This window comes from Pristiophorus japonicus, chromosome 9, assembly GCF_044704955.1.
Source record: "Pristiophorus japonicus isolate sPriJap1 chromosome 9, sPriJap1.hap1, whole genome shotgun sequence".
In the NCBI taxonomy this organism is placed as follows: domain Eukaryota; kingdom Metazoa; phylum Chordata; class Chondrichthyes; family Pristiophoridae; genus Pristiophorus; species Pristiophorus japonicus.
In genome coordinates this window covers 132,375,276-132,401,047 of record NC_091985.1, presented here as the reverse complement: position 1 = coordinate 132,401,047, position 25,772 = coordinate 132,375,276, and the positions used below count along the sequence as shown (strand labels likewise).

Genomic DNA, 25,772 nt, shown 5'->3' with positions numbered 1-25,772 from the left:
TGTGAAATATGACACTGCACTCTACTTTAGTTCTTGCAACGTTGTACTCTATTTTGTTAATTTAATAATTTTTGATATTTACTATATCTGAAAGCTTTTTTCACAAAAATATATGAAATTAATTTTCTTAATTTCTATATTGTGTATATTAACACATCAATAGTCATGTTATTGCAATCCCTAAATATCCAGATAACAGAGGTTCTACTGCTTTATTCCCCTATCAGACTTGACGGGATAGTGGCACAAATGATGGTGATGTGCTGGAGATGTATCACAAACTTGGGTACTCTGAGTCTGTAACATAGTCATGAAGTCATTACAGTACAGAAGGAGGCCATTCGGCCCATCAAGTCCATGCCGGCTCTCTGTAGAGCAATCCAGTCAGTCCCACTCCCCTGTAGCCCTGCAAGTTTATTTCCCTCAAGTGCCTATACAATTTCTCGTTGAAATCATCGATCGTCTCAGGATAGTAGATGCATTGGTTATAATCTACTAAAATTCCCTGGATTCTGGGGCGGTCCCAGTGGATTGGAAAACCGCAAATGTAACGCCCCTATTTAAAAAAGGAGGCAGACAAAAAGCAGGAAACTATAGACCAGTTAGCCTAACATCTGTCATTGAGGAAAATGCTGGAGTCCATTATTAAAGAAGCAGTAGTGGGACATTTGGAAAAGCATAATTCAATCAAGCAGAGTCAGCATGGTTTTATGAAAGGGAAATCATGTTTGACAAATTTGCTGCCGTTCTTTGAGGATGTAACGAGCAGGGTGGATAAGGGGGAACCAGTGGATGCGGTGTATTTGGATTTCCAGAAGGCATTTGATGAGGTGCCACATAAAAGGTTACTGCACACGATAAAAGTTTACGGCGTTGTGGATAATATATTAGCATGGATAGAGGATTGGCTAACTAACAGAAAACAGAGTCGGGATAAATGGGTCATTTTCCAGTTGCCAAACTAACTAGTGGGGTGCCACAGGGATCGGTGCTGGGGCCTGAGCTATTTACAATCTTTATTAATGACTTGGATGAAGGGACCGAGTGTAATGTAGCCAAGTTTGCTGATGATACAAAGGTGGGTGGGAAAGCAAATTGTGAGGAGGACACAAAAAATCTGCAAAGGGATATAGACAGGCTAAGTGAGTGGGCAAACATTTGGCAGATGGAGTATAATGTGAGAAAATGTGAGGTTATCCACTTTGACAGAAATAATAGACAAGCAAATTATAATTTAAATGGAGAAAAATTGCAAAGTGCTGCAGTATAGAGGGAGCTGGGGGTCCTTGTGCATGAAACACAAAAAGTGAGTATGCAGGTACAGCAAGTATTCAGGAAGATAAATGGAATATTCACTTTTATTGCTAGAGGGATAGAGTATAAAAGCAGAGAAGTCCTGCCACAACTGTACAGGGTATTGGCGAGGCCACACCTGGAGTACTGCGTACAGTTTTAGTCTCCGTATTTAAGGAAGGATATATTTGCATTGGAGGTTGTTCAGAGAAGGTTCACTAGGTTGATTCTAGAGATGAGGAGGTTGACTTATGAAGATAGGTTGAGTAGGTTGGGCCTATACTCATTGGAGTTCAGAAGAATATGAGATGATCTTATTTAAACATATAAGATAATGAGAGGGCTTGACAAGGTGGATGCAGAGAGGATATTTCCACTCATAGGGGAAACTAAAACTAGGGGACATCTCTTAAAACTGAGATGAGGAGGAATTTCTTCTCTGAGGTTTGTAAATCTATGGAATTCTCTGCCCCAGAGAGCTGTGGAGGCTAGGACATTGAATATATTTAAGGCGGCGATCGACACATTTTTGAGCGATAAGGGAATAAAGGGTTATGGGGAGCGGGCAGGGAAGTGGAGCTGAGTCCATGATCAGATCAGCCATGATCTTATTGAATGGCGGAGCAGGCTCAAGTGGCTGGGTGGCCTACTCCTGCTCCTATTTCTTATGTTCTTATGTCTCCAGTTCCACCACCTTCGTCGGCAGCGAGTTCCAGGTCATAACCACTCGTTGCGTAAACAGTTCTTCCTCATATCCCCCCTGTATTTCTTTTCCAAAACCTTAAACTGTGTCCCCTAGTCCTTGTGCCATCAGCTAAAGGGAACAGCCTTTCTCTGTCTACCTTATCCGAACCTGCCATAATCTTGTACACCTCTATCAAATCTCCCCTCAATCTCCTTTGCACCAAGGAGAACAATCCCAGCTTCTGCAACTAACCTTGTAGCTAAAATCCCTCATCCCTGGAACCATTCTGGTAGATCTCCTCTGCACCCTCTCAAGGACCTTCACATCCTTTAAAGTGTGGCGACCAGAACTGGGCGCAATACTCTAGTTGTGGCCTAACCAGAGCTAACCATTGTGGTCAGGGGTATTTGCATCAATGCCGAACTAATGATGCTGCTCATTCTACATAATGCAATTTTGTTGATCTTCTGAGATATCTCGATTCTTCATGGACTGGATCAGAAAGTTAAGGCACTTCTGATATTTCCGTTAATTGCCTGTTAACAGATGCTCAAAAACTGCTAAATCACCTTACCTATCAGTCTTGATAGCTGGATGGATGACGACCTGAAAAATATTGCCCTTGAAAGAACAACAGCTGTCATGCATTGCAAATTAGTCATTCACACAACACCTGGGAAGTAGTAGCATAGCTAAAGGACAAGGACTTTTGGTGCATTTGGCAGGGAGTCTGCATCAGTGAGAGATTCATGGATAAAACCGATAATATAAAGAAATGAGAGGGATAAGGATTATGGTTAATTTAATGGATAATGGCTTTGGTCCACTACCTGGTCAGTGATATTATTTATGAAGATTCTAGATATATGGTGGCAGGATGATTTTTAGGATATAATGATTATTAAAGTTTGTGTTCATAGTTAACTATGAACACAGACTTAGTGTACTTTCTGATAAGATTTCTGAATTGTATGAATAAGTTTGTTTTCTCCCAGAAGAAATGGCAATTTCTAAATGTTCAGTGTATTAAAAAAAAACTTCTTAATAAAACTAAACTTCATTTGCAGTCTTTGGTTGCAGAGATATTTATGTCCGGTCTCAGCTGGGATTGTGTAGAGTTGAAATTGCCCTCAGCGATATGTGAATGAGCATGCTAACGTAGTTCAAATTCATTTGAACACATCTGTCGAACACATTTGTTAGCCCATTTTAAGTAACCAAGTTAAAGAATATGATAAAATAGTGCGTGGAGGAATTTAAACAGAGGTGGTTGTTACAAATACTGCTGAGAATAATTTGAGCCCTTAGATGACATCCTGTACAGTAAAAGCGCATTCTACTTTTCAGGAGAGTAACATTTATTTAATTAACTTGGGGAACTTCCGAAAAACATACTGTTGATTAATCAAACTGATGCTGAATGATTAGTTGTGCTTTGGACAATTATTGCTTCGGCAAGATTAAGGAAATCATGGAGAAAAATAAATGAAAACCTAAGTTACCAAATGTATATCTGGATATATTAATTGGTCACATTTCAGTTTTGTTGTTAGTCATATTTTGCATTAGGACGCAAGCAGTACATTAAGACCTGTAATTAGCAGTTTTCGTACCACATTCAGCAAATATTACTAATGCAGTATAATGTTGACCTATAAATATGCTGAAGATAAACTAAGATCCAAATTCACAGTCTGTTCTTCAACAATGTTTTGTGTTACATTCTATTCTAAACAGAAATGCATTTTTTGTGAATTTAAATGTTACATATATCATATCTTAGTGACATTGGGCCCAAGTTTTCACATCATTCGCGCCTGATTTTTAGGAGCAACTGGTGGAGAACGGACTATTTTAGAAATCGCAATTCTCCACATTTCTTTTTCTGCAGTTCTAGTCAGGTAGAACAGTTCTAGTTTAGAACAGAATTTTTTCTTCAAAAGGGGGCGTGTCCGGCCACTGACGCCTGATTTGAAAGTTTCCACAGTGAAAATGTACTCCAAACTAAAGTAGAATGGAGCAAGTGAAGATTTTTGTCGAACTGAAAAAACCTGTTCTACACATTAAAAAATCAGGCGCAGATTACAAATTAGGCGTCCAGAACGAGGTGGGGGGGAGGCGGGGGGGGAAGGGAACTCATTAAATTCGACAATAAATCCTTATTTATACTTCTACAAATATTATACAAATAAATCCATCCTGAATAAACATTTATAAGCCAAGAAAAGATTAAATAAACCATCTTCCTACCTGTGTGAAAGTGCTTCAGCCAGGGAGAGTTCTGCAGCCGTTCATGCCGCTGAACGGGAGGGGGGGGGAGAGAGAGAGAGAGGGTGGGGGGGGAGGGAGAGAGAGGGAGGGAGGGAGAGCGAGAGAGAGAGAGAGAGAGAGAGAGAGAGGGGGGGGAGGGGGGGAGGGAGAGAGAGAGGAGGGAGGGAGGGAGAGAGACAGACAGAGAGAGAGAGAGAGGGGGAGGGAGGGAGAGAGAGGGAGAGAGAGAGAAGGGAGGGAGAGAGAGAGAGCGGGGGGGGAAAAAGAGAGAGTGGGGGGAGGTAGAGAGAGGGGGGGGCGGGTCGGGTCGGGGAACAGGAGCGTGGGTCGGGTCAGTCGGGGGGGGGGTGGGGAGCGGGTCTCAGGTCGGGGCGGGGGGGGGGGGGGGGAGAGGGGGGTCGGGGAACAGGAGCGCGGGTCGGGTCGGGTCAGTCTAGAGGGGGGTGGAGCGGGGGGGGGTGGCGGGTGTTGGGTCTGGTCGGCGGGGGGGGGGGGGAGCGGGAGTCTGGTCGGGGGGGGGGGAACGGGTGTCGGGTCGGGTCTGGTCGGCGGTGGGGGGGGGGCGCGGGTGTCGGGTCGGGTCGGCGGGGGGGGGGGGGAGCGGTTGTCGGGGGCGGGGAGCAGGAGCTGGCCGTGGGAGGAGCCTTATTCACACAGCCCCAGTGAGGCCATTCAGCCAGGGCTAGGGGCTGCGTGCTTCGGGCCCCTCCCACACAGTTCGGCGCCTGGAACTACTGCACTTGCGTGCCGACTGTAGCGCGCATGTGCAGAGGTCCCGGCACTGTTTTCAGCGCCGGGACCTGGCTCTGCCCCCCCCCCCACAGCTCGTGCTGGCTGCGCCGAGGGCCAGAGAACCTGTAAGTAGGTGGAGAATACCAAGGATTTTTTTAGGCGCCGTTTTAGGCGCGAAAAACGGACGCCCAGCTCGGAGGGGCGCCCGTTTTTTTTCTTGTGGAAACTTGGGCCCATTATATTGTGCTTGCAACACTTCAACATGAATGTAACCTCTTTATTTTATTTTACCAGATGTGTTGAATTAGATTGTTGGGATGGAAAAGGGGAAGACCAAGAGCCAATAATAACACATGGAAAGGCCATGTGCACAGATATTCTTTTTAAGGTAAAATTGTTCTTTGGAATAATTTTAACTGAACAATATTTTTAGTTTTTATATTTTCTATAATTTGGGGGTAAAGTAGAGCAAGGGCTAGGATCATGGTTTGAGTTCTAAGGGGTAATTTTCCGACTTCACATGCCTTGCACACCGGGACCCCAGTGTCAGAAAATTACCACCCTCATGTTTTTGTTAATTTATTGAAATATTATGAGATGAGGGTTTAAATCCTATTGCAGAGACTTCAGCATATAATCTAGACTGGCACTCTGGTGCCGTACTGAGGGAGTGTTGCACTGTCCATCGTACAAGACATTAAACCTCTCTGGTGAACGTAAAAGATCCCATGGGACTATACGAAGAAGAGCAGGAGAGTCCTCCTGGTGTCCTGGCCAACATTTATCCCTCAACCAGCACCTAAAGCAGATGATCTGATCATTTATTTCATTGCTGTTTACGGGACTTTGCTGTGTGCAAATTAGCTGCTGCATTTCCGACATTACAGCAGTGATTATATTTGAAAAGTACTTCATTGGATGAGGTCACAAAAGGTGCGATAGAAATGCAAGTCTTTCTTTAAGTGAGCACTCAAAAATCACAAACACGATGTTAAAAACTAAAATCAAAAATAAACTGCTGTAAGGAAAACAAATGCACTGGTTCGAGTGCAATACAATATTTTATAATTTATGACTGGACATCATAAAGTTACTACATTATTGGAATGTTTTGTGTTGGGTTTTCCATTTAAATCTTCTCAGTGTCCCAGCAACTGTAAAAGTTTTAGATGATACGGGTACTACAATTTTCCTATCTGTTGCAATGTAATTTCTCAAATTAATAATACATAAATTCAATTGCTTAGATTTGTGTTTATAGAAAACAAACTTGACTTTTATAATATTGCATTTCAACTATGCAGAGAGTAATAGATAGCCAGAAGTGATTACAAAACGTTAATTTAATTAAGGGTTTCAGGTGATATAAACTGCCATAAAAAAACATTGACTTGGTGATTTAGATCAGCTATCCAGGCCCCATACCCTCATTTTTATTTAATACGTACTATGGAGATTGTGGGGTGGACTATTTCATCTAGAGACCTGTTCTTAAAAGTTTTCTGGCAGTAGATGTGATAGTAGATCTGTGCAGTTGGTGGTTGCTGGCATTCACACCAAAGTATTGCCGATTGCAATGTAATCAACAACAACAACTTGTATTATATAGCGCCTTTAATGTAGTGAAATATCCCAAGGCGCTTCTCAGGAATATTATGAGACAACAAAATTTGACATTTGATACCGAGCCACAAAGGAGAAATTAGGGCAGGTGACCAAAAGCTTAGACAAAGAGGTATGTTTTAAGAAGTGTCTTGAAGGAGGAAAGAGAGGCAGAGAGGTTTAGGCAGGGTATTCCAGAGCTTGGGGCCTAGGCAACAGAAGGCACGGTCATCAATGGTTGAGCGATTGTAATCAGGGATGCTCAAAAAGGCAGAATTAGAGGAGCGCAGACATCCTGGAAGGGGCGGGGCGGGGGGTGGGGGGGGGGGCGGGTGGAGCGGTTGGGGTTGTAGGGCTGGAGGAGATTACAGAGACAGAAATCATTGCAGGATGGTTGACAATTGATGATTGGGAAATAGCACAGTCTATATATATTTATTCCTTTTTACGCTAAAAGAAGACCTAGAAGCATTAGTCAATGGAACTTGTGGTAAGTCGTTTAGAGTTAATCATTCCATTATTTAAAGTATGCGTATTGATACTGCTCCTTTGTTGACAGGATGTAATCCAAGCTATCAAAGAAACAGCATTTGTGACATCTGACTATTCTGTTATCCTCTCATTTGAAAATCACTGCAGGTGAGTTCTTATAAAGTCCAATAAATAGTTTGCTGCAATTATATCAATGCTATATAGCTCTGTGGGCTAAGAGACACAACCATACAGCTGTGCTAAATGATTCCTATTTTACAGTAAACCCCAGCAGTACAAGATGGCCAAGTACTGTGAAGAAACATTTGGAGACCTTTTACTGAAGCAACCCCAGGAGACCCATCTAGTATGGTTGCTATTTATATATATAGTTTTAAAAGGCATTCAAATTAAAACTTGTTACAAAATGTTGAAGTGGACATATTGCTTTACAGCTTGAAGCTGGCCGACCTCTGCCGTCCCCCAATGATCTGAAAAGAAAAATACTCATCAAAAACAAAAGATTAAAACCTGAAGTAGAGACAAGTAAGTTGGAAATCTGTAAGATTTCAAAACTCTGACTGGATGGTTGAAAAACAGCAGTATAGAATAGGTGTTTGTATTGGTGAATACCAACAAATTTCAGTTTTCAAACAGGAAAGCTCACGACTTGCTAGAGAAAATGTAATTGTGATCAACAAATCTGTAGTAGTAGATCTCACTAAATTGTTCAAATCTTATGGAACTACTGCCTTCAGAGCATGCCAACCAGCAGTATTTGTGCAATGGTGTTAAAGATAATCAGAATTCTTGTCCGTTTTACTTGCTCTTGGGCCCAGCGCTGGTTTTCTTGGGCAGCAGCACAGCCTGGATATTAGGCAGCACTCCGCCCTGAGTGATGGTCACCCGTCCCAGCAGCTTGTTGAGCTCCTCGTCGTTGCGGATGGCCAGCTGCAGGTGCCTGGGGATGATGCGGGCTGCGTTGCCGGCCAGCTCCAGAATTTCAGCGGTCAGATACTTGAGCACAGCAGCCATTTAGAGTGGGGTTCCGGCACCCACACTCTCAGCATAGTTCCTCTTTCACAGGAGCCTGTGAACCACAGGCTCACCGGGAACTGCAGTCCAGCCCGGGAGGAGCGAGACTTGGCTTTGGCCCGAGCTTTACCGTTGGATTTTCCTCTTCCAGACATTTCCACAATGTCACACTTTCACTGAGTTACTCAGAAACTACCCAACAACCTCACCGTAGTGAAGGACTTTGAAGTAACAACACCTCTGGAATGAACGATGAGTGAAATTTCTCCAATTGATAATTATGGTAAAAAAAAAGATTTCGTTTTTTTTTAAAACCAGACAACTAACTTTCTACCCACACCGGCCTTTTTACTGAAAATATCGACAGCAGTAATTTCCTGCCTGCCCACCCCGAGTGTTGAGAATTGGCTAATAGTATTGCTTAGTATTTCAGCCTCTAAATATTGTGTTTTGGATGTCACTGAAAGATGAACTTCTATCTTTAGTATTTCTTTTAAATATCAACCCGTTTAAAAAGATTATTAACTTTAAAATTGTTTTCCTGTTAATGTTTTGAATGTTTCTCTTTCAAGAGTGAGTACAGATGATGTATTGGCTTAGAGGCATTGCAGACCTGTTGTTGTTACATTATACTTGACTATATTTGGCCAGTAAGGCAAGTGAGGAGTTGCAGTTCCACTATTTGACAGAATAGCTGTGGAATGGAAGAGGGCAAAGTTCCACGCATCATGCACAAAAACAGGAGAATGTAGTTAGTAATGCAACATTTGAATTGCCTGGTAGATTAAACTCTCAAATTGTGATGCAGTTTCAACATTTTCTTGGCATTTTAACATCAGTTTATTTTAAGAAAATTAAATGTTGCTTTCCAAGCTATTTCTCGGGTGTTTTCTTTTCCTTCTTATAGCCTGCCCTGCTTCTAATCGAGTGATCTAACTGCAGCGTATGCAAAAGGCACCACTTGCTGGTTTCTGGCTGCAGAGAGATTTCAACAAATTGAGTTGACAAAATAATCTTCTTTTCAGTTAGGAAAACTAAACCAGCAGTACAGCAGGTTGTTATAAATTCAACTTAAAAAAAACAAATTAATTGAAAGATGGTGCAAAGTGAAACTTATGCAAGGACGTTGCTTGGAAAATTACTTATGCTCATAGCAGACCTCTACAACAGAGCTTTTGGCACAGGCAAGCTGAAAGTCTTGTTGTGGTTTGCGCCAAAGGTGTAGTATAATAGCTACATGATAAAATAAGAACGGAACTAACATAGAGGTGACATGACTTGATTGCCTAAAGATCCTTTGTTTGCAATTATGAGCCTTCCCTCTTGCTGCGTCTCTCTGCACTTTCAGGTACCTCCTCAACACCTAGCTCTTCAACCGCGCCTTCAGTCACCTTCACTAGCCCAAGCTCCTGCTCGGTGTCCAATCCACCTTTGTAAAGTGCCTTGGGATGGTAACGGTCCAAGATGTTATCGATTATATTTTATTTGTTTTGTTTCACTGATCAACATTCACATTGTCATGCACATTTTAAATCAATTACCAGTGTAGCAGAAAGAATCTTGGGGAACGTATTTAACCTGTTTAAAAATGATACCTCTTAAAGGAGAAGAGAGAGGAGGAAAGGTTTAGGGAAGGAATTCCAGAGCTTAGGGCTTTGACAGCTGAAGGCACGGCCACCAATGGTGGTACAACAGTACAGGAGGCCACTGTAATCTAAACTTTAAAAAGATTCAGTGAAAGGTGAATAATCCTAAAAGTATACTTGCCAGTCTATCGGTTAACCATTGTGCTAAATTTCATTTTTAGAGCAACTTGAAATTTTTAAAAGACTAATGGAAGGTGGAGAAGCATCCAGTCCAGCTAGTATGTTGGAAGATGAAAATGAGGAAGAAACAGAAAATGGTAACTGTGTTTCAGAAAGTTGGCATTGATTATATAAAAAAATTATTGTCCATAAGAACAATTAACAGTTTAGTTTGAATGGTTGTAATTTTTTCTTGTCCTACATTTCTAGCTGACCTATCTCCGATATCTGGTAAGAAAAATAGCCGTGGATAAATAATTGGTCTAATAAAAATTGGTTTATTCCTATTTTCTAATAGTCTTCGGATAATTTTGTTGAAAGTCACACACATTAGTGCACTTAACTGACTCTCATTTACCAAGCCTGAAATTCATGCAAGTTATTTCAGTGACTATGGAGAAAGCATGTAACCAAGCCAACACTGTCAGAGAGAAAGAAGTCTTTACAAAAACAGGGGGAAAAGATAATCTAGTAATGTAACAGAACTTCAATTGCACAATAGATCAAAACCAACCAAGTTTCAATATTTATTTGGCATTTTAACATCAGTTTAATTTTTTAAAGATCTATCTAAACTCTCTCTCTGACTTGTTTACTCTTCTCCACTCTCTTAATTCTAATTGGTTAATCTAACTGCACCATATTACTGTTGCAGCACTTGTGCAGTGAATCCTAGTGAGGCTTTAGGCTGGGTTTACTATATATATATATATATGCACATAAAGCTCAAACATATATATATTATATATATATATATAACATATACATATGGAACTAAAATTATCCAACCTTTGTGAAGTCGCTTTTATTTAAAGAAGTTGGTGCATTAAAACTGCAGAATGTGGGCATAGCATGTGACCAATATCATTGGGCTTACAAGTCAAATTGACAAACTTATTTATTCATAATCATTCTTCAACGAAATTAGCTAATTCAAGTGAAATAGAATCCACTATTTTCATCGTGAAGTTATCATGGCAATTAACACAGCTTTAAAAAAAAATGAGTGAATCACCAACCCCTTTAAAATCTTAAGTACCTTCAATGATATTGCACTAAATCATCCACAGTGTGTCAGTCTTGAACTACTGTACCAGTGTGACTGCTGGGAAGTTAAATCCTTTGCATGTTAGAGGGTGTCGAGATAGGAAATAATTGTACTATCAAGATTTTGTGAGAATGTGTTCTTTTTAAAAAATTCTGTTATCTGAATCTTTTACCAGACTAATAAAATTGCATGCTTGTTCAAACTGTTTTATTTCACTGAGCTAACTAAACATATCATCAACCAGTACAACGATTTTTGACCGAGTAGCTGCACTTCATCCTTTTCTTGGGTGCCTAAAGTCACAAAACGATGTGCTATTCAGTAACTATTTTATAACACACCCTAAAATCAGTTACTTACTATATATATTGTTCTAAATTTACATTGACAGGTAAAGAACATGCTAAAGATGCCTTTTATTGCCTCAACAACCTCAAAACTAACAAATTGTTCAACATCAACTCTAGTGTCTCTGTACACTAAGCTGCAATCTGTCTGATTTTGCAGATACTATCATCACGTTGACCTTCATTACTTTATTTTACATAAGTGGTTTCAATGGAAAGGCCTATGTGACTGAATCAATGAAGTTTATCTAAACCAAAGGAGATGCATCCGGCATTGACAATGGAAAATTAAATTACCTAGGGCCATATTTTCGTTTGATAACGTTTATAAAAACATAGCAAGAAAGCAAATAGCGAGTGCTAACTGGAGTATTTCGCTGTTCTTAGTGCTGCTTTGGGGATTTCTATTGCTGCGACTTTACAGTGATCCTCATGCCTTGCCATTGTGTTCTTTTTTAGAATCGAGTAACCTCTTCCAAATCTACTGACAGTTCCTCCATGTACTTGTCACATCGCAGCTTTTTTTGTGTCAAATTGCTATGCTGGTTGCCTCCTTTTTACAGTTGGCTATCCTCTGCTCACTAAAAATGTGCTTACAGTTCTCCATTACAACAATGGCCTTGAATAAAGATTGAGCTTTTCTCCATTTTGTCCTGCAACGCTGTGCAAATTTCGGGCACTCTGCACCTGGAAGAAATAAGTTTCCTGTTTAATGGCACATTAGCTTCCACAGAAGCATTAAATTATCATTATTACTAGTGTTTTGATTAGCTGCAATTCTTTTGTTCCCACCAACAAAATTACTTTCTCAGCAATTACACGTTTCAAAACCAAGCGCTCCTGGGACTTCATTACTGGATTGAAAATTATGAAGGAAAAGGGATATTTCTTCCATTCTTTTTTAAACAGAGGAAAATATAGCCCTTAGCCTCCTAACTCTAGTATGCCCTTTTGTACAGCTCCTGATTTTACTAAGTTTAAAGCCTTTGGTCTTTGGGTAATAAGTAGGCACAACGGTCTGCAGTTGTTTATTTTTGAAGATGTTGAAGCAGTAAGATCGTTACTGAGACAGTCAAGGCCACTATTTAAAAACAGTGGGGGGATAATGTGCAGCATACGTATATCACAAACATAATTACAATCTGCAGTGTGCTGATACATACAATTTTTGGGGGATGTGGTGTTATAAATTAAAATTACTTTCAAAGTCTCTAGTCTAACAGTAGTTTTACAATTCATCTGATATGAAAAATAATGGTGTTTGTTCCACGTGTAGTTGACCAAGATGAGGAGGCTCATCCTGAGCTGAAATTCGATAGTGAACTTTCTGCAGATGACATTAGTCAGGAGAAAGAAGCACATGTCAATAGTGTGAAGAAGGTTGGTGCCTTATTTACAAATGTGAAAGCTTAATATTGTCTATGTTGCCATATACTCTAAATATTTATTGCTATTGAATGCATGCAGTTTTAATTTCCTCTAGTAGTGAATTGTTTAACATGTTTCCATAAAATATTTTCATATAGTATAGTATCTTAATGCAGTCGTTAACTCTATTAACAATTACCTTAACATGATGCTCAAGGTAGTTTTAATCAAACTTGTTAATCAGTGTGTTACCAGAGAAAATTATATCTTTGATGCTATTCTGATATTTAACTGAGCTTGTCAGGCTTCAGTAATGTACATGTCAGTAACTTTGGACTGTGGTGTAACTTGAACATATACTCTAAAAATAAATATGTTATTCTAATTCTTGTCTGGTGATGTTCAACATCATTGCACAACAGTGTTAGATCATTTGGTGGAGAAAATACCTAAAACAGATGATCTGTGGTCATTTGTTTCATTGCTGTTTCTGGGTGCTTGCTGTGCCCAAACTGACTGAAACATAGAAACATAGAAAATAGGTGCAGGGGTAGGCCATTCGGCCCTTCGAGCCTGCACCACCATTCAATAAGATCATGGCTGATCACTCACCTCAGTACCCCTTTCCTGCTTTCTCTCCATACTCTTTGATCCCTTTAATCGTAAGGGCTATATCTAACTTACTCTTGAATATATCCAATGAACTAGCATCAACAACTCTCTGTGGTAGAGAATTCCACAGGTTAACAACTCTCTGAGTGAAGAAGTTTCTCCTCATCTTGGCTTACCCCTTATCCTTAGACTGTGTCCCCTGGTTCTGGACTCCCCAACATCGAGAACATTCTTCCTGCATTTAACCTGTCCAATCCCGTCACAATTTTATATGTTTCTATGAGATCTCCTCTCATCCTTCTAAACTCCAGTGAATACAGGCTCAGTCGATCCAGTCTCTCCTCATATGTCAGCGCTACCATCCCGGGAGAATCAGTCTGGTAAACCTTCGCTGCACTCCCTCAAAAGCAAGAATTCTTCAGATTAAGAGACCAAAATTGAACACAATATTCCAAGTGAGGCCTCACCAAGGCCCTGTACAACTGCAGTAAGATCTCCCTGCTCCTATACACACATCCCCTAGCTATGAAGGCCAACATGCCATTTGCCTTCTTCACCACCTGCTGTACCTGCATGCCAACTTTCAATGACCGATGTACCATGACAACCAGGTCTCATTTCACCTCCTCTTTTCCTAATCTACTGCCATTCAGATAATATTCTGCCTTCGTATTTTTGCCACCAAAGTGGATAACCTCACATTTATCCACATTATACTGCATCTGCCATGCATTTTCCCACTCGCCTAACCTGTCCAAGTCACCCTGCAGCCTCTTAGCATCCTCCTCACAGCTCACACTGCCACCCAGCTTAGTGTCATCTGCAAACTTGGAGATATTACACTCAATCCCTTCATCTAAATCATTGATGTATATTGTAAATAGCTGGGGTCCCAGCACTGAGCCCTGCGGCACCTCACTAGTCACTGCCTGCTATTCTGAAAAGGACCCGTTTATCCCGACTCTCTGCTTCCTGTCTGCCAACCAGTTCTCTATCCACATCAATACATTACCCCCAATACCATGTGATTTAATTTTGCACACCAATCTCTTGTATGGGACTTTGTCAAAAGCCTTTTGAAAGTCCAAATACACCACATCCATGGTTCTCCCTTGTCCACTCTACTAGTTACATCCTCAAAAAATTCTGGAAGATTTGTCAAGCATGATTTCCCTTTCATAAATCCATGCTGTCACTGCTTTCCAAATGCGCTGCTATTCCTTACATTACAACAGTGACTGCACTTTTTAAAAAAGTACTTCATTGACTGGAAAGTACATTGGGATGTCCTTAGGTTATGAAAGGCATTATATAAATGCCAGACTTTCCTTTATACCTGGTACTCAAAACTTATTACTGTAGGTGGTTTTCAGAAATGTTACACTGGTCTCAGAAGCCCTCAGGCTATCAGAGGCAAATAGTTCAATCTAGGTGCAAGGCAAAAATAAAGTATTTAATAGTTCTTCTGCAATTTCAGCAATCACACTTGAACATTTCTTCAGGTTCCAAAGCAAAACCCTTTCACCAATATCAGCTGATACTAGCAATAGGTACACCTCATTTATTTAATTCAAAGTTACCCTTGGTGCAGTGAGAGCACGGGTTAGTAGATTTGGCGATTCTAAATCCCATTACTATTTAGTTTAATCTATTGTAATGAGCTGAAAGCAGCCTTGGCAATCATACACTCAGAAGCCCTCAGATGCGGTAGGGAATGGCAAACACAGCCAGTATGGAGCAGTAAAGTTGCCGGAAACAGGTCTAGCCCCAGAATCAACCCATAAAAATGGCAGTATTTTATGCCAGAACCTTGCCAAGCATGGTGAGTAAAGTTGGGGTTGTTTTGTTAAATTAGTACACACACAAATTTAAAGACACATGTTAACCAGTTTGCTTAAAAAAAAGTGCACAGATAAATTTTGACCCTGCAGAGAAGTAGCAATATTGCCCATGGAACCAAAGGAGGCAGTATTACCACAGTGATGTTGTATAACAATCAGCGTAACCAATATTAAAAGTCAATGTAATGAGGGAAAAGCAAATAAAAAATGAACAAAAATTAATCAAAAGGAAAGACAATAATAATACAATAAGTGAAAACTTATGGTACAGGATGTTGTTTTGTTTAGGTCAAGATTTACATTTTAATAATTCTACCAGGGTTATGGGTTAAACCACTCAATATATATGATTATATTTAGAATTAGATTTGAATAGGAACAAGGGTTTCATAACTTTCTATTCTTCTCAGAATATTTATTTTTTGTTTGAGATTTTTACCCTGTGATATACATTGCATACAAACTGGTCACAGTTACAGTTTCTCTGCACACATCTTCAGAGCCACAAGCAAGATTTGATAATGAGTTTAAGATATTCTAAATCTATTAAGCACTTGGTATGAGATAAGTGAAAAATAATGACTGTATTTTTGTAGGTAATCGAAGATGCTGAACAGGAAAATAACAAAAAGGTGAGCTCTATTTGCTGGTCTTGTGAAAGTTTAGTATTTTGTTCAATAAATCAATTTCTCGGCCATAATTTGATTTTATTCTATACAGTACACTAGAAGTCGAAAAGTATCATTGCAGATCAATCATTTATACTCTGTCAATGCAGTCTTGTCTGCCCTCACCCACACCCTCGACACGGCCAACACATCTTTTGCTTATCTCCTGAAATTCAGTATTTTACAGATGGTCATTGAAAAAATGATGTTGTCTGTAGGCACATTGCATCTGCAAAGCTCCATCCACAAAAAGTGTAATCATTCAACATCTGTTTCCCTTTCTAACTGACAACCAAATCTAATTGCATTTTCTGTTGAAGCCTGAAGGTTTTTCTGACTAATTGCAGATAGAGATAGAAGGCCTTTTTTATAAATTTCTTGAAAGTTATTAAAAAGAAAATTAAAACAAATGCATACTAGCTACAAATTATCATTTGTTGAGTATGTTCAGATTGCCTGTACTAATTCAAATATATATCATAAGATACCTGGACTGTATTTTTTGTGTACTGCCTTAGATATTACATATTCGTGTTTCACCGGAATTGCTATAATTTAAATCTAAATAAGCCAAAACAGAGCTCCTTAAAACATATCATGATATCTGAGGTACATATGGTTCTCTTTTAGTTGAATCCACATGCCATGGAGTATATCCTTGAGCTGACCTCAATGTCTGCTGTATGATACATGCATCTGGCTGTTTGTAATTTTCCTATTTCTTTGTATATTTTTGTTGGTATTTGCATGACAGTCTATGTACCATTACTGGCCAAGCGGGTAATGGCTCTTTGCAGCCCTGCACCAATGTGATTGCGTCATCAACCATTGGGAGATGCACAAGAGGACTGAGGATGATGATTATTCCAATTTTCTTTCTCCCTCTCCCTGTGGAGATGAGTTTGATGTACTACCTCTTTGAAGCAAAGCTACGATTAGTAACTCACCATGTGGGAGAATTTCCTCTTTCTCATATCTGTAATAGTAAGGAAGTAAGGCAGCAGATTTGAATACAAATAAATGTACTGCTTTGTACAGAGCATTGAATGGTAGGATTAGGTGAATCCACTCCCACCATGATTATTTACAATTGTTTCTCCACACCCTCCACAGGGAGGGCAGAATGAAAAATTCAGGAACTGAGGGCTTGTCCAACTGAGATGCGGGGGAGGGGTGGGTGGCGGGACGTGGGGAGAATATCATAACCGAGTCATAATCTAGTCTTTACCTGATGTCCTCACCTGAATGCTTATAGCAGGAGCACCTCTCCGTTCTTGGCCAGTAGTGAGGTAGGGCCTTGGGTGCTTGGGCCGTAGGTCATCTTGATTGCGCTGAAGAATCCTCGCATGTCGTGGTTGTCGGCTAGCTGTTGGATTTGTTGAGCTTTCTCCGCTCACCATCTAACAACCTGGACCATTTTCCATACTTCGGGAGCCTATTGTCAGCAAGGGCAGACATCGATGACGAAGTCCAACACCGCCTTCATTGTGTCAGTGCAGCCTTCGGTCGCCTGAGGAAGTGAGTGTTCAAAGGCCAGGACCTCAAACCCGGCACCAAGCTCATGGTCTACAGAGCAGTGGTGTTACCCACCCTCCTATATGGCTCAGAGACATGGACTATGTCCAGCAGGCACCTCAAAACACTGGAGAAGTATCACCAATGTGCCTACACAAGATCCTGAAAATCTATTGGCAGGACAGACGCACCAACGTCAGTGTTCTCGCTCAGGCCAACATCCCCAGCATCGAAGCACTGACCACGCTCGATCAGCTCCACTGGACAGGCCACATCGTCCGCATGCCTGACACGAGTCTCCCAAAACAAGCGCTCTAATCGGAGCTCCGACACGGCAAGCAAGCCCCAGGTGGGCAGCGGAAACGCTTCAAGGACACCCTCAAAGCCTCCCTGAAAAATGTAAATCCCCACCAACACCAGGGAATCCCTGGCCCAAGACTGCCCAAAGTGGAGGAAACGCATCCGGGTAGGTGCTGAGAGCAAGCTGAAGCCAAGCGTCGACAGCGGAAGGAGCGTGCGACAATCCAGGCATCCCACCCACCCGTTCCTTCAACTACCGTCTGCCCCACCTGTGACAGAGACTGTAGGTCCCACATTGGACTCCTCAGTCACCTGAGAACCCATTTTTAGTGTGGAAGCAAGTCATCCTCGACACCAAGGGACTGCCTATGATGCAGGAGTCATTGGACAATGGAAAGGAACAGGAACCCTAACTAATTTTTCCAATCCCTATCTTAGGGTTGCTGTAGTCCATCTCCGGCCATCCTCTGGTTGAAATGAGCTAACTCTGCATTAACTGAGGATTTATGGTTTGCTTTTCCTCCAGGGTAGGTCTGCTGCCACCTGCCCACTGCACAAACTGTACTGTGATCACCCTCCCCCCCCCCCCCCATTTTTCATCAAATATGCAGAATGGGATTCCTATTACACAGAGGGAACCTGCCACTGCTGCCAAGGATAATTCAGTTGAGCTCCCATTGAATACCCGCTGCAGCCGCTCAAGGAGGAGGAACCTAGTTTAAATGGGCAGAAGACTAATTTTCACAGAAAAGCTTACTTTGAGCCAAGCGACCCGTAGTTCAGTTAAGAGGCTTGAAGAGAGGAACAGGTGGCCAAACTGGGTGTTCTCCCTCCAACACTGGCAATAGCAGCATTATGTCACTGCTGCCAGGGTGTAGTGCCACCCCTTTCCTGGTTGTCTCTGAGGTCAGCAGTGGTAACAGCAGCAAAAAGGAAAATCACCTGGACTCACGGGATCTTCCTGCCCACCATCATTGAAAGGCAGTGAGTGTTGGCCGGCTGTTTATTCTTTGCGAGGGAAGAAGGGATAAGAATATCATAGCCATGCCCAATCCAGTCTTTACCTGATTAAAGAAGCAGGAACCTGGTGGTCAAAGGGTGCCAGCTTCCCTCTCTGCAGGGGCGGGCAGAGGAAAGTTCTTGGCAGTGGTGTTGGGCAGGGATGCAACAGTCGTCCTCCCTGCCTCATTTTCCTTTTCAAACTGCCTCTGTACCACCTGAAGTCAGGCAGGTTTTGCCAGGAAAATCTAGGCCTTTGTGTGGGACCTCATTGGTTTACATGGCTCTGCTAATATCTACCTTAACCAGCTTAGTCAGTGGGAAGCCCATTAGGTTGGAATAATAACCTGGAGTTTTACTTAATTGCAATTGGTTGTTCACAAGTATATTTCACAGAATGTTGCCCTTTTGGAGATTATATTTATTGTTACTCACTTCCCTTTGAAATTTGAGTGAATTGGATAGAGAAAAGTACACATTTTCTGTAGAAGAAACATGCATGGTCCACTGGCCTTTTCTTGTTCCATACCTTGTCCTTAAACATCCATTAATCATCGAGATATGAAACTATATTTGCTAGAAATAAAAAAGAACAACTTTTTGGGTAGAAATTCGGTCACAAAGTGCTACTGCAACAGTGTGGTGCAGGTGTTTACTTATATCTCTGCTCATTGTTAAAGTCAAGTTTTAAAATGTAATGTATTCTTGTTTATCGTTAAATAGAAATTCACGTGTATTATATTGTAATGTATGCCAACAACTTTACAGTGTGAAAATCAACTATAGATTAACACTTTAGGCACCTATTTTCGCCACGATTGTGCGCCGTTTTTTGGCGTGAAATACTCACTTTCCAACTTTCGCCAATGTTTGGACGCCGGCACCAACCATGTGCGCTAGTTTACAAATTTTGGCGCCGACCCGAGTCAAAATAGGATCCGGTGCCGTTTTTGTGGACTTAATCGATTTTGGCCGCCCACGATTTCTTTTCAACGCAGCGCACATTGCCCAAAAGCCCCACAAAAAAAACATACGTTAACTTAAGGAATCAGCACGGTGCACAAGTGGACAGGAGCGAGGTAATTGAATACACAATAAAATATATTTTTTGTCCCTTTGGAGCAAGGGAAGAAGATTGCAGGACCGAAAGGATTGCTACCCCTGCTGCAATCCCCAACTGAAAGGACTGCTCCCCATCGGCTGGACCCGCTGCAAAGCCCACCACTCTCCCTGCGAGTTAAAGTTCGGGAGCGGGATGGCCATTCGGCCCGGGATTGCAGTGGGTCCAGCCGGTGGGGGGGGGGGGCGGGTGGCAGCGGGTCCAGATGGGGGAAGAGGTCCTTTGTGGCCCTTTCGGCAGCGGTGGGGTAGCAGTCCTTTCGGGTGAGCGGGGTTCAGCTTGCTTCAGCATCTCTGGTTGCCTTGGCAACTTCAGCTCTTCACGCATGTGCAGAGTTTTTAGCGCAGACTTGAAGTTCTGCTCCCCCAGACTAACTTCGGAGAGCGTTACGCCAAATTCAAGTATTTCTTTGGTGAAAGTCCCGATTTTTTTTTTCTGTCATAAACGTACACAAAAAAATCATATGTTAACATGCCCGGGCGCCAAAAATCCAGCAAGTGGAAAATAGTGGCCTATAAACTTGTCACATCCACAGCACAGTGAGTTAAAAAAGCATTTTTGCACATTTTACAGCATATTTAGATGAAAGTCGGATGCACGTCTTTCGGATGAGACGTTAAACCGAGGCCCCGTCTGCTCTCTCAGGTGGATGTCAAAGATCCCATGGCACTATTTTGAAGAAGAGCTAGGGCGTTCTTCCCGGTCTACTGGCCAATATTTATCCCTCAATCAACATAACAAAAACAGATTATCTGGTCATTATCACATTGCTTTTTGTGGGAGTTTGCTGTGCGCAAGTTGGCTGCCGCGTTTCCTACATTACAACAGTGATTATACTCCAAAAGTACTTTGGTTGTAAAGCGCTTTGAGACATCCAGTGGTTGTGAAAGGTGCTATATAAATGCAAGTCTTTTTTTAACATGTTGGTATTCAATAATTATTAATGTATAATTTTAAGAATTAAAGGAAAATGTCACTTTCTTTATTCACTGATATGTAATACTATTGTAATTCAAATCAATGCTCAAAATTTCCTCTTCACTTTTACAGGGGGCAATAACTGTAGAAGATGAGCAGGCATGGGTATCATCCTATACGTATGTTGGTGCTACCACCAACATACATCCTTACCTATCTGCCATGGTCAACTATGCCCAGCCTGTGAAATTTCAAGGCTTTCAGGTAGCAGAAGGTATACAAACTTTGTTAAAGTTCGCAAGAACATTGGAGGTGGTTGCAAATGTATACTTAGTTATTAGAATAAGGTTATGCATTTCAGTTATGAAAATAGCATGATTTTATATCTGCAACTAGAGCATCAAATAGAATATTGAATTCTCAACATGAACTTAATACCAGTCTCAACTAAAATATCAATTTGGGCTTTCCTTGAGAGTGAGTGTGAAGATAGGTGTGATTTACAAGAAGCGTATTGCTCATAAGTGGGAAGCTTTCCCTTCTTCCATTGCTCAAGTAAACTTCTCATTGGATTGAACAAGGAAATGCATTGATGAGGATGCCCATGAACTGAATGGGTTTTAGCCTTCCAATCCAGAGGTAATAACTTAAGAAATAGGAGCGGGAGTAGACCTTTCGCCCCCTCAAGCTTGCTCTGCCATTCAAGAAGATCATGGCTGATCTTCTACCTCAACTCCACTTTCCTGCACTATTCCCATATTCCTTGATTCCCTTAGTATCCAAAAATCGATTGATCATATACGAGATAGCTCGTATGAATACGTTAGTTAAAAAAGTGTGAATATTTAATATATTTTTGTACAGTCTATTTTTTGTGAAGGAGGGAATATATATTTCTCTCTCATTTTTCCCTGCTGTTGTCTCTTAATACTGCATATCAGGAGGATGGACCAAAGACCTGGCCCAGCATAGCCATAGCTCAACTATTGGCTCCTAACTAACTGCATCGAAAGGATACCATACCACTAAGTTAGCTTATCAGTCATTGATCCCAATCAGGAGGCATTTGAGACTGGAAAATTCAGTTCCCAGCTGTTACTGAATAATCTTGTCTGCTCTTAATTTGGGCTGAGAACCAAAAAAAAGACACTAAGCAAAATGGAAAGTTATGGGAGGCGTTTTGGCTCCCAGGCAGGAAAGTGGCCAAGTGTGTTGCAGTGCTACTCAATAACGTTTCTGGCTTACAATCATGCCTGCATATCCACTATCTTATGTATAAAAATTAGGATTAGTCATGGATATCATTATTGAATATACCTTGAATATGCTCACCACTTGATGGCAGCAAAGACACCAGTTTCCTTACTCCTTGTCGCATTCTATACACATTTAGTTTCAGTCTTTTGATCTGTTTCAGCATTTTTAACCCTTCCGACCCTTTCAGTTTTTAATGTGCATGCTTCTCCTTTACTCCTCTGGGTAAAGATATGACAGGGAATGCAGTAGGCAAAAAATATCCTGTTTTTTAAGTGATCCCCAAACACACACATGTTAAATAAATAGTTATTACATAACATACAATGTTAAACATATATCTGTTGTCCATTGTTGGCAACAAATCCCTTTATTGGGGGGTATTTTTTCCTCTTAATCTTTTCACAGTGTTTAAAATCTAACCACTGCAGCTGTTTGGTGCATGGCAGACTGTAGTTGATGTATACTTTGTAGTATGCTTGTTACATTTGCTGCCAATCCTTTACTTTACCCTTTTTGGCAGCATAGATCACATGTAAATGTCTACCAAATGTGTATTGTTGTAGGAATATTTATCACCTGCATTAGGAAGCAGTGGACAACTGGAGCACCCAAAAATGCCTGTGACTAATTTTTGTTTTTGGTGATTTTTTTTTCTCAAAATAACATTCATAATGTTGGAGTTATGACTCTAATGCTTTGTCAGAGTGCTAGCCATTGAGTGTAGCCACTGAGGGATCCACTGCAAGTATTGAGAGTGCTAAATGTGAGGGGGGAAATTTCAAAGCCTAGCTCTAATGCAGAAATTATGTTACCATGATCGGTAGCACTGCTTCTGGTCATGGCCACAGCAAGAGTCACACCTGTGTCTTCTAATTATTTCCTGAGGTATATTTAGTTCCTAACCTAGCTTTATGAATTCTTATTTTCGCAGAGCGAAATATTCACTACAATATGTCTTCGTTTAATGAATCGGTTGGACTAGGGTATCTGAAGACTCATGCGATAGAGTTTGTCAAGTATCCTTTATGGTGACTTTAATGAAACAATACATTAGGGGTAATTACTGTCAAGCTATCTGAGAGGCGAAGAGACGAGTACTGAAATGTTGGCTCATGTTTTGTTTCGTCCTGTCCGCCTTCCAATGATTACAGTTGATTGTTGTAGCTTGTTTAATGGTGCCTAAGGGACGAGAATCAACTCTGTATCTACATTCCAACATAAAGCATGCTGCAGATAAAAATATTGGCTCAGTGAAGCAATACATTAACACAACTAATGTGCACTGATATGCAGTACCATGGAGAGTTAAACTAGCGATTCTCTTACTATTTCCCATACTGTGATTTTCCATTCAATGGTGATGAAGGGAAAAGTCAGAAGATAGTCAACCTATTCACATGCTAGATCGTATAAATGCAGTATTGGCAAAGGCCTTGAAACAGGTTGTGTTCCTATTTTCTTGGTCTGAGAACTTTTGTGGCATTGGAACGGAGGGAATCTTAAAAAGGTAGGAGTAAATAAAAGTGCAAGACGAAACATTAATTTTAACCATGCTAAAGTATTTTCATAGTTACCATCTTATGCATAGAACTTTTTGGAGTTAAGAAATCAATCAAAAAACAGAAGAGTCCCATCATCCTGCATCTCCAGTGCTTTGCAAATATTTTTGCATTTTGTATACAATTGTAAACCTAGGAAAATCAAAACAGGGAATTTAGTTAAAAACATGGGTCCCAAAAAATTCTGGGCCCTGCTCTACCAGCATAGGTGCACTACTGACCTCCACTGCTGATGCCGCTGGAGTACCTGGGGCCAGGGTGGAGTCAACTCATTTTAATATCTTCAGTCGGTGCCCACGTAATGTGGGCACTTTATGGCCACCTGCTGGAAGAGGAGAGGCAGGAAATACAATACTGGCAAATTGCGTGGCTAGCAAGTGCCACTGGCTCCAAAGATGTTTTACGTGGGCGACCTGGTAAAGTTTCAAAGGTGAGTAAAAGAAGCGAATAATTGGCTCAATGGCCTCCCCCACTGCTGCGTGTCACACAGACCCGACATTTGGGAAAGGCGAGTGGCGGCAGGTTGACAGCGGGGTCCCAACCCGCTGTCAATCTTTGTCAATTTCCCGGTTGTCCCACCCACTGAGGGCCGGCAAATTCGCGGCCATCATGTCTGTGCCGGAATCTGCCTCTGATCCTGAAGAAATAGAGTAGATTACCCATCAACCCTCTCAACTCAAGGGAATAGTTTATGTAAACTGGCCTCAATTTAACACTCTTAGCCCTGGTATCATTCTGGTGAATCTGCGCTGTACCCCTTCCATGGCCAATATATCTTTCCTGCGGTTTGGTGCCCAAAACTGAACTCAATACTTCAGATGTGGTCTAACCGAAGTTTTGTAGAACTGCAGCATCAAATCCTTACACTTAAATTCCAATCCCTTTGAGAAAAAGGCCAAAATTCCAACAGCTTTACATCAAATTATGTGGATTAGAGGCAGATTCAGTAGCTCATGTCCATTGTGAGCATGAACAAACATGCAATTTAGAAGGAATTTTGTGAGGATGAAAGCAGCTGCCCTGTGATTAGAGGTTTGTTATGGGGCCCGAAGATGTGGCTGTAAACTTTGATTGCCAGTAATATCTAGAAAACCTTGTTCATATCTCACTTACATTCACATCAAGCAAGAACCTATATCAATTTATGGTGAGTGAGTTGTTTGCAGAAAAAACAGGAGCCAGAGCAATACACGAAAGAGGCTGAAACACCAGGGCAGGGCCGAGTGTTGTCATCACCAGTCACTGTAAAAGATGAGGTGCAGCAGGAGGAATGGGAAGTCAAATATGGTAGCAGCAACAATAGCCCTATCCATATAACAAATAATCAGAGCTTATTTACATTTGTGGGCTAATCCTCCGCCCCCCCACCCCACGCCCCCTTTTTGCTTTAGTTTTTGGTTGATAAGGAAAAATGATGGGGCTGAAATTCAGCCTCCCAAAAAGGCTACTTACTGCCAGAAAGCGGTGGCCAGGTGGCAGAGTCGAGCGGCCGCTGACTTCCGGTCCAATGGCCACCACGATGGAAATTCATCTTGGGCATTTTTCTGGCGGTTCCCACTTCCATCCCGTTGCTGCCGACTGTCCGAAGCATGTCATCAAAGCGTGCGCTGCCACTCTTCTGCACCACCATCACTATCAATAATGAAGTAGTACTATGTAAAATAATGGGACTAAAGGCGGACAAGTCCCCTGGACTTGATGCTTTACATCCTAGGGTCTTAAGAGAAGTGGCTGCAGAGATTGTGGATGCATTGGTTGTAATCTACCAAAATTCCCTGGATTCTGGGGCGGTCCCAGCAGATTGGAAAACTGCAAATGTAATGTCCCTATTTAAAAAAGGAGGCAGGCAAAAAGCAGGAAACTATAGACCAGTTAGCCTAACATCTGTCGTTGGGAAAAGTGCTGGAGTCCATTATTAAAGAAGCAGTAGCGGGACATTTGAAAAAGTATGATTCAATCAAGCAGAGTCAGCATGGTTTTATGAAAGGGAAATCATGTTTGACAAATTTGCTGGAGTTCTTCGAGGGTGTAACGAGCAGGCTGAATAAGGGGGAACCAGTGGATGTGGTGTATTTCAATTTCCAGAAGGAATTCGATAAGGTGCCACATAAAAGATTACTGCACAAGATAAAAGCTCACGGGGTCAGGGGTAATATATTAGCATAGATAGAGGATTGGTTAACTTAACAGAAAACAGAGAGCCGGGATAAATGGGTCATTTTCCAGTTGGCAAACAGTAACTAGTGGGATGCTGCAGGGATCGGTGCTGGGTCCTCAACTGTTTACAATCTATATTAATACTTGGATGAAGGGACCGAGTGCAATG

The 25,772-nt window shown here is 41.4% G+C and overlaps 1 protein-coding gene across 1 annotated transcript in view; it reads left to right on the top strand.

Annotated features, from left to right (window-relative positions):
• plcb4a (phospholipase C, beta 4a) overlaps positions 1-25,772 on the top strand; it is a 600,847-nt gene that overhangs the window by 404,395 nt on the left and 170,680 nt on the right. Inside the window, exons 14-22 of the mRNA XM_070889861.1 lie at positions 5,276-5,369; positions 7,143-7,222; positions 7,337-7,421; positions 7,510-7,600; positions 9,897-9,992; positions 12,566-12,669; positions 15,707-15,742; positions 20,763-20,904; positions 22,819-22,903. Of these exons, the coding sequence (XP_070745962.1) occupies positions 5,276-5,369; positions 7,143-7,222; positions 7,337-7,421; positions 7,510-7,600; positions 9,897-9,992; positions 12,566-12,669; positions 15,707-15,742; positions 20,763-20,904; positions 22,819-22,903 (813 nt within the window). The remainder of the gene's footprint in view (positions 1-5,275; positions 5,370-7,142; positions 7,223-7,336; positions 7,422-7,509; positions 7,601-9,896; positions 9,993-12,565; positions 12,670-15,706; positions 15,743-20,762; positions 20,905-22,818; positions 22,904-25,772) is intronic.